This window comes from Cherax quadricarinatus, chromosome 40 (genome assembly GCF_038502225.1).
Source record: "Cherax quadricarinatus isolate ZL_2023a chromosome 40, ASM3850222v1, whole genome shotgun sequence".
In the NCBI taxonomy this organism is placed as follows: Eukaryota; Metazoa; Arthropoda; class Malacostraca; order Decapoda; family Parastacidae; genus Cherax; species Cherax quadricarinatus.
Window position 1 is genome coordinate 12,269,151 of NC_091331.1, and position 9,794 is coordinate 12,278,944.

Genomic DNA, 9,794 nt, shown 5'->3' on the forward strand with positions numbered 1-9,794 from the left:
CTTGAGTGCTCTTCTTTTAAGAAATTCACAGGTGCTTGCACACCAAGCCATAAATGCAACAGCTATGAAGAAAAAAATGCTAATGTTTATATTCAAATGTGTGTAAAGGTAGAAAGTTGAAAGTGAACATAGAAAAGAGTAAGGTGATGAGAGTATCAAATGATTTAGATAAAGAAAAATTAGATATCAAATTGGGGAGGAGGAGTATGGAAGAAGTGAATGTTTTCAGATATTTGGGAGTTGACGTGTCAGCGGATGGATTTATGAAGGATGAGGTTAATCATAGAATTGATGAAGGAAAAAAGGTGAGTGGTGCATTGAGGTATATGTGGAGACAAAAAATGTTATCTATGGAGGCAAAGAAGGGAATGTATGAAAGTATAGTAGTACCAACACTCTTATATGGGTGTGAAGCTTGGGTTGTAAATGCTGCAGCGAGGAGGCAGTTGGAGGCAGTGGAGATGTCCTGTCTGAGAGCAATGTGTGGTATAAATATTATGCAGAAAATTTGGAGTGTGGAAATTAGAAGGCGTGGAGTTAATAAAAGTATTAGTCAGAGGGCTAAAGAGGGTTTGTTGAGGTGGTTTGGTCATTTAGAATGGATCAAAGTAGAATGACATGGAGAGCATATAAATCTGTAGGGGAAGGAAGGCAGGGTAGGGGCTGTCCTCAAAAAGGTGGGAGGGAGGGGGTAAAGGAGGTGTTGTGGACAAGGGGTTTAGACTTCCAGCAAGCGTGCGTGAGCGTGTTAGATAGGAGTGAATGGAGACAAATGGTATTTGGGGCCTGACGATCTGTTGGAGTGTGAGCAGGGTAATATTTAGTGAAGGGATTCAGGGAAACCGGTTATTTTATATAACCAGACTCGAGTCCTGGAAATGGGAAGTACAATGCCTGCACTCTAAAGGAGGGGTTTGGGATATTGGCAGTTTGGAGAGATATATTGTGTATTTTTATACATATATACTTTTTTATACGTATATACTGTCATGTCTGAGGGCAATGTGTGGTGTGAATATAATGCAGAGAATTCGTAGTTTGGAAGTTAGGAGGAGGTGCGGGATTGCCAAAACTGTTGTCCAGAGGGGTGAGGAAGGGTTGTTGAGGTGGTTTGGACATGTAGAGAGAATGGAGCGAAACAGAATGACTTCAAGAGTGTATCAGTCTGTAGTGGAAGGAAGGCGGGGTAGGGGTCGGCCTAGGAAAGGTTGGAGAGAGGGGGTAAAGGAGGTTTTGTGTGCGAGGGGCTTGGACTTCCAGCAGGTATGCGTGAGCGTGTTTGATAGGAGTGAATGGAGACAAATGGTTTTTAATACTTGACGTGCTGTTGGAGTGTGAGCAAAGTAACATTTATGAAGGGGTTCAGGGAAACCGGCAGGCCGGACTTGAGTCCTGGAGATGGGAAGTACAGTGCCTGCACTCTGAAGGAGGGGTGTTAATGTTGCAGTTTAAAAACTGTAGTGTAAAGCACCCTTCTGGCAAGACAGTGATGGAGTGAATGATGGTGAAAGTTTTTCTTTTTCGGGCCACCCTGCCTTGGTGGGAATCGGCCAGTGTGATAATAAAAATATACTTCTAAACTGTTGTATTCTGATTATGTGTGAGTGAGGTGAAAGTGTTGAATGATGATGAAAGTATTTTCTTTTTGGGTCACCCTGCCTCGGTGGGAGACGGCCGACTTGTTGAAAAAAAAAAAAAGTTTATATTCAAGAGGATCATAAACTCTAAAAAGAAAAAAAAAATGTGCTTTCAACTGTGACTTGAAAGCATGAACAGATCCCTGATTCCTGACAGACACTGGCAACCTGTTGAAAAATATGGGAGTTACTTTGCTTCTTGAGAATGAACCTAATTACCTCTTACTTCCCTGGTGCTGTATGACCTCTTTGGGTTTAGAACTTCCCATGAACATAATGATAATAGTGTACAGGTGTGAAATTATTCTCTGTACCTCTTATACACAGGCTATTTTATGTAGTCATGTACTGGGAAGTAAGTAGGGACATCACATAAGAACATAAGAAAGAAGGAACACTGCAACAGGCCTACTGAGTGCTGTTGGAGTGTGAGCAAAGTAACATTTATGAAGGGGTTCAGGGAAACCGGCAGGCCGGACTTGAGTCCTGGAGATGGGAAGTACAGTGCCTGCACTCTGAAGGAGGGGTGTTAATGTTGCAGTTTAAAAACTGTAGTGTAAAGCACCCTTCTGGCAAGACAGTGATGGAGTGAATGATGGTGAAAGTGTTTCTTTTTCGGGCCACCCTGCCTTGGTGGGAATCGGCCAGTGTGATAATAAAAATATACTTCTAAACTGTTGTATTCTGATTATGTGTGAGTGAGGTGAAAGTGTTGAATGATGATGAAAGTATTTTCTTTTTGGGTCACCCTGCCTCGGTGGGAGACGGCCGACTTGTTGAAAAAAAAAAAAGTTTATATTCAAGAGGATCATAAACTCTAAAAAGAAAAAAAAAATGTGCTTTCAACTGTGACTTGAAAGCATGAACAGATCCCTGATTCCTGACAGACACTGGCAACCTGTTGAAAAATATGGGAGTTACTTTGCTTCTTGAGAATGAACCTAATTACCTCTTACTTCCCTGGTGCTGTATGACCTCTTTGGGTTTAGAACTTCCCATGAACATAATGATAATAGTGTACAGGTGTGAAATTATTCTCTGTACCTCTTATACACAGGCTATTTTATGTAGTCATGTACTGGGAAGTAAGTAGGGACATCACATAAGAACATAAGAAAGAAGGAACACTGCAACAGGCCTACTGACCCATGCAGAGCAGGTCCATCCCCCCCCCCCCAATTAGCCCAATGACTCAATCCTCCCCTGGATTAGCCAAGTGACCCACCCAGTCTGGTTACCTCCACTCGAGGAAGAAGCACGGCACCAGATCCATCAGCACAAGCTAGTCAGGTCCAACTCACACCCACTCATGTATTTATCTAATCTATTTTTAAAACTACACAACGTTTTAGCCTCAATAACTGTACTCGGGAGTATGTTCCACTCATCCACAACTCTATTACCAAACCAGTGCTTTCCTATATCCTTCCTGAATCTGAATTTTTCCAACTTGAAACCATTGCTGCGAGTTGTCTTGTCTGGAAATTTTCAGCACGCTATTTACATCCCCTTTATTTATTCCTGTTTTCCATTTATACACCTCGATCACATCCCCCCTAATTCTACGCCTTTCGAGAGAGTGCAGATTCAGGGCCCTCAGTCTATCCTCATAGGGAAGATTTCTGATACATGGGATCATCTTTGTCATCCTCCTCTGTACGTTTTCCAGAGCATTTATATCCATTCTGTAATACGGTGACCAGAACTGAGCAGCATAGTCTAAATGAGGCCTAACCAAGGATATATAGAGTTGAAGAACAACCTGAGGACTTCTATTACTTATACTTCTAGATATGAAGCCAAGAATTCTGTTAGCTTTATTGCAAACACTAATGCACTGTTGTCTTGGTTTTAGTTTACTGTTAACCAGAACTCCTAATTCCTTTTCGCAATCAGTAGTATTAAGATCTACATTTTTTTTTTTTTTTTTTTTTTTCAACAAGTCGGTCGTCTCCCACCATTTAGAACTTTGCATTTGTCAATATTAAACTGCATCTGCCACTTCTCCGACCATTGCATCAGTCTATTCAAATCATCCTGGATTGGACGGTCTATTTTGGTGTCATCAGCAAATTTGCTTATGTCGCTATTTATTCCCTCATCTATGTCGTTTATGTAAATTGTGAACAACAACGGGCCCAGTACTGACCTCTGAGGAACACCGCTTGTGACGTGCCCCCATTCTGATTTCTCCCCATTTATGCAAACTCTCTGCTACCTATTTGTCAGCCATGCCTTTACCCAGGAAAAAATTTCTCCTCCTATTCCGTGTGCCTAAAGTTTCCTCAATAGCCTCTGGTGTGGAACTCTGTCGAAAGCCTTACTGAAGTCCATATATACAATATCATATTCATTATCATGATCTACCTCCTCAAACACCTTAGTGAAAAAAGTTAGTAAATTTGATAGACAGGAATGCCCCTTTGTAAAACCGTGTTGAGATTCATTAATCAATCTGTGCCTATCAAGATGGCTACGAATTGCCTCAGCAATTATTGATTCCATAAATTTTCCCACTATGGAGGTAAGGCTTATTGGTCTATAGTTCAAAACCAAGAACCTGTCACCTGCCTTGTAAACAGGTATTACATTTGCCATTTTCCACTTATCAGGCACTATGCCAGTTTGTAGTGTTATGTTAAAAAGATTTGCCAAAGGTATGCTAAGTTCCTCTTTACATTCCTTTAACACCCTTGCAAACAGTTCATCAGGGCCTGGGGATTTGTTAGGTTTTAGTTTCTCTATTTGTCAGAGGACCATGTCACTAGTTACCACAATCATGCATAGTTTATTATCATCCTGTTCTACATAATCTATTATTTCAGGAATATCACTAGTATTTTCCTGGGTGAAAACTGAGAGAAAGTAGGTACTGAGAATTTCACACATATCCTTATCACTGTCAGTGATCAGACCAGAGTTACTCTTAAGTGGGCTAATCTTGTCCCTAATCTTACTTCTGTATACCTGAAAGAACCCTTTTGGGTTAGTCTTTGAATCCCTTGTGACCTTAGCCTCATAATCCCTTTTTTGCTTTTCTTATTCCTTTCTTTATTTCTCTCTTTAATTGAATATATTGATTTCTTAACTCCCCATCCCCTCTTTTGATACACCTATATATGCCTCTCTTTTGACCAGTGAGATGTTTTAATCTATTGTTCATCCATTTGGGATCATTTTTGTTAGATCTAATGCCCCTACTTGGAACAAAAGTTGTCTGGGCAGCTAGAACTATGCTCTGAAAAATGTCGTATTGGCAACCAAGATCACCTACCTGACCCATAGTCAGGACATCCCAGTTTAGCCCAGCCAGGTAATTTTTCAGTCCCATGAAGTCGGCCAAGTGAAAATCTGGGACAGAGATTTGATTGCAGTTATCTGGGTGATTCCATGATATATTGAAACTAAGTGATTTGTGATCACTTTCCCCAAGCTCATCATTAACCTCAAGATTATTAATTAGTGAATCTTTGTTGGCAAGAACCAAGTCAAGCAGATTGTTTCCTCTAGTTGGTTCTGTCACAACCTGTTCTAAAAAGCAATCCTGAACCGTATCAAGAAAGTCACTAGACTCGAGATTTTCTGTCATATTGTTCCAATCAATTTGTCTAAAGTTAAAATCTCCCAATATAACAACATTTTCATATCTAGATGCCTTATGAATTTCGTCCCATAACAGCTTACTGCACTCCCTATCAAGGTTTGGGGGCCTATAAATCACATCTAAAATTAATTTGTCACGTCCCTCGAGAAACTGTAGCCAAACAGATTCTGTGTTCGATGTTTCTAATCTTATATCATGTCTAAGACAACAATTTAAATTTTCTCTGACATACATTGCCACCCCACCACCCTTCCTGTTGACCCTATCAGTGTGGAATAGTTTATAACCCTGTATGTTGCATTGTTGACTTTGTGCATCTACATGTAGTTATGGTTATGACCATTTTAGAAATGCTGTTATTCAAAATTTTTGTGAATAACAATAACTTATGATCCCAAAGACACACATTTATTACAACAGTACACAGTGAACAGCTATGTAAGAGTATTTGACTGCATATACAGTTTTTTGTTTTTTTTTTTTCCAACAAGTCGGCCGTCTCCCACCGAGGCAGGGTGACCCAAAAAAGAAAGAAAATCCCCAAAAAGAAAATACTTTCATCATCATTCAACACTTTCACCACACTCACACATTATCACTGTTTTTGCAGAGGTGCTCAGAATACAACAGTTTAGAAGCATATACATATAAAGATACACAACATATCCCTCCAAACTGCCAATATCCCAAACCCCTCCTTTAAAGTGCAGGCATTGTACTTCCCATTTCCAGGACTCAAGTCCGACTATATGAAAATAACCGGTTTCCCTGAATCCCTTCACTAAATATTACCCTGCTCACACTCCAACAGATCGTCAGGTCCCAAGTACCATTCGTCTCCATTCACTCCTATCTAACACGCTCACGCACGCTTGCTGGAAGTCCAAGTCCTTCGCCCACAAAACCTCCTTTACCCCCTCTCTCCAACCCTTTCGAGGACGACCCCTACCCCGCCTTCCTTCCCCTATAGATTTATATGCTTTCCATGTCATTCTACTTTGATCCATTCTCTCTAAATGACCAAACCACCTCAACAACCCCTCTTCTGCCCTCTGACTAATACTTTTATTAACTCCACACTTTCCCCTAATTTCCACACTCCGAATTTTCTGCATAATATTTACACCACACATTGCCCTTAACCCTTTGAGGGTCGACAGGCCCTCTCCGAAACTCGTTCTCAGGGTCGGCCAAATTTAAAAAAAAAAAAAAATTATTTTCTCTTATGAAAAGATAGAGAATCTTTTCCCGATCATAACGACACCAAAAGTTTGAAATTTGATAGAAAACTTACGGAATTATGCTCTCGCAAAGTTAGCGGTCTCGGCGATGTTTACGGATCGGCGATTTTGCCCACTTTGAGCCCCATTTTCGGCCAATTTCACTGTACTAGTCGACAAAAAACATGAATATTTCGCTAGAACTCCATTTTTTCTATCGAATGGGTGCAAGAAACCACCCATTTATAAATTCAACTATCCAGTACAGTGGTCAGAATTTAGCAATTTTGCCAATTTCACACAAATTTCAAAAGATGCCAATTTCGGAATAGGGTCCAGAATAAACAAGAAAGACATTCCTGGCACTAAAATGACATTTCCTCTAGTCATTAGTCACGTCTCAAGGCCCCTCTTATATTCTTTTGCTTTCCACTTTGAATTTTTATTCTCACAAAAAATATAAGATTTACTGTTATGCAGACTACTGCATTAGTGTAAAAAATGGTATAAATATTATTGGTGCACTTGTGAAAGAATATTAGACTCACCAGTTGACGTGTATTGCACGCTTGGCACGATTTGTTTACTTTTGAAGTTTGGTAAAAATCGAACATTTCTGCTACTTTGAGCTCAATTTCAAGGCACCTTTCATTGTAAAACCAGTCAAAATCATCTCAATTTCAGTAATATGTCTTCCATTCTATAAAATGAGACCAAGAAAACTAGAATACAACAATAAATACCATACGAAAATACACTGCAAAGTCGCTGATTTATTAAAAAAAAATGGAAAAAGTTTTTTTTTTCTCATTATGCACTGTGTGCTGCAGGATTTTTTTTAGACTGTGCACACTGACCACATAGACCCATTCTTTCATATGAAGGCCTAACAGCTTTCTCCCACTAGATTTGAGGTCGCTAGAATTTATGAGTACTAGTACGTCAAAAACCCCTACGCGTAAGACGTACTAGTACGACGAAAACCCTCAAAGGGTTAAACAGGACATCTCCACTGCCTCCAACCGTCTCCTCGCTGCTGCATTTACCACCCAAGCTTCACACCCATATAAGAGTGTTGGTACCACTATACTTTCATACATTCCCTTCTTTGCCTCCATAGATAACGTTTTTTTGACTCCACATATACCTCAACGCACCACTCACCTTTTTTTCCTCATCAATTCTATGATTAACCTCATCCTTTATAAATCCATCCGCCGACACGTCAACTCCCAAGTATCTGAAAACATTCACTTCTTCCATACTCCTCCTCCACATATACAGGTACCAAAAAGTATATTGGCAGATGGGTTAAAGGTAATATTGACACAGCAATGTAGACGATAAGAAAGTTATTCTTACAGCAGATTTATCTCTCTCCCTTCCTTACTACTACATTAGGATAGTCTATATCCTAATATAGTAGTAATAGTTGATTTTCTGATTAGCATGTAATGTGATTAATTATATTTAACTTGGGATACTGTCAGGTGGGAGGATTATGCACTATGTTATTATGTAGAAGCAAAATTTATTTTGGTATTTATGCAAGGTGTGAAATATAAAAACATTTTCTCTTTCAGTATGCAGCAAGGAAACTTGAGGCGTTCTCTAATGTAAATGCAAATATCAAGAGGATAATTGTTGGAAAAGCCTTAACAGAGCATGATAACCTTTCAAAAATGAGCTTATGAATATCACAAATTGTCAATAGAAAAGTAATAAAATATGAAAATAAAATGGATGTATCGAGAGGTGTAGATGCTAAAAATTAATATAATTTTGTTCAAGTCAGTGTGAAAAACTATCATGAACATTAATATTTTCATTACCATTGTCATAATGTGCTGTGCCTGAAAATTTCATGATCATATTATCACATAAATGTACTTCCTCAGATCAAACATCTGGGTTTGGCACCTTGTGTATGTGTATGGATGAAAGAACATATGCATTCACATAGGATATCTTTATTAGAAACATGGAGACTGGCACAAAGCTGACACATGGAGAGAGAAAGAACAATTAGAGAGGAACTTCAAGATATTTCACCTGTGGAACAGGATTCTTCACTTGATACACAGGGATGCATAAGTATAGTTATACAAGTGTAGTCAGGCGAGTGGCCAGGTCACTGTAAGGGCACTGCAGGAGGCCAATCGGTCCTTCTGATAACCTCTTCATGTAAGACAAGACAATTGTAGCTTAAGGTAATTGGAAGAACTGGTAGGCTTCCAGTGCCCCTATCTCATACTTAACACAGTGACAGTCACTCTTCCTGACTATGCATGCATGTATGACCTTGTTATCCATCCCTGTGTTTGACTAAAGAATCCTGTTCCATAAGTGAAACACACCAATAAAGTTCTACTCTGGAACTGCATCCTTGCTTTCCCCTTTACTGGATACATTTCAGTCCAGGGACTTTAGTCACCCCAGATGATACAAGAGCAGAGAATAAGTGAAAATGATATATATAATGAATGCAAGTCATAGGTGATTGTCAGGTCATTTAACTGCCATGTCATATGGCATCTTGGAAGCAGTGTTTAGCATTATCACTTATGTACTAGTTAATATGATGTGTGCCTGCTCTTTGTTCTATAGCATTGGAAGTAGCAATTTAGAATGCTTCAGTACAGTGGTACCACTTCCTATCTGACTGCAGATCATTCCTGCATTGTTCCAGTGCATGAGTTGTCCCCCCATTAGACCTGCACATGACATGCTTTTCTGGTGTCATTCCAGTTACAAGTATATGTATTTGTGTTCTTAGATCCATGTGAAAATAGTGCTTACCTTTCCTCCTATGCAGATCTTATTGCATCCTCCACATGGTATGGCATACACTCCTACTTCACTGTTGGGTATCATAAGGATCTCTTCCATATGAGGTCTCAGATGGAAGACATGGCCATGTCAGTTACTTTAAAGATGTTACTTTTAGAAAAGGCCAGTGTGGTGGTGCTGGTGGCCACTTCTCCAGGCAGAATCAAGAATCTGAGTTTCTCAGTAGTGGAGGTAGAAGTGAGGAGACATAAGCATGTGAAGGCATGGGTAATGCACTGGAATTCTTCTTTTAAGAATTTATGACTGGAGATATAAGTAGCTCTTAAGAAAAAACCAATGATCACACCTTTTTTTTTTTTTTTGTACTGTTGTTGTGGGGTAAGTAGAAATGAGTAAAATCATCTTTATATGTGGGCTTTCTGTAGACTGAAACAAAGGGTTTCTTTGTTGGGTGACCTGCATAGGATATCAAGAAATGGTAGTTTGCCTTTGTTTTTCAGTTCAAGAGTGAATTGATAGTTTTTATGTTGATCTTCTGAAGGT

At 39.4% G+C, this 9,794-nt stretch overlaps 1 protein-coding gene across 1 annotated transcript in view; it reads left to right on the forward strand.

The window, feature by feature from the left end:
• The window catches only part of Dbp21E2 (putative ATP-dependent RNA helicase Dbp21E2), a 58,085-nt gene extending 49,699 nt beyond the window's left edge, over nt 1–8,386 (forward strand). The window contains exon 12 of the mRNA XM_070092711.1: nt 8,045–8,386. Coding sequence (XP_069948812.1) covers nt 8,045–8,155 — 111 coding nt within the window. The 3' untranslated portion in view covers nt 8,156–8,386. The remainder of the gene's footprint in view (nt 1–8,044) is intronic.
• The last annotated feature ends 1,408 nt before the right edge of the window (nt 8,387–9,794 follow it).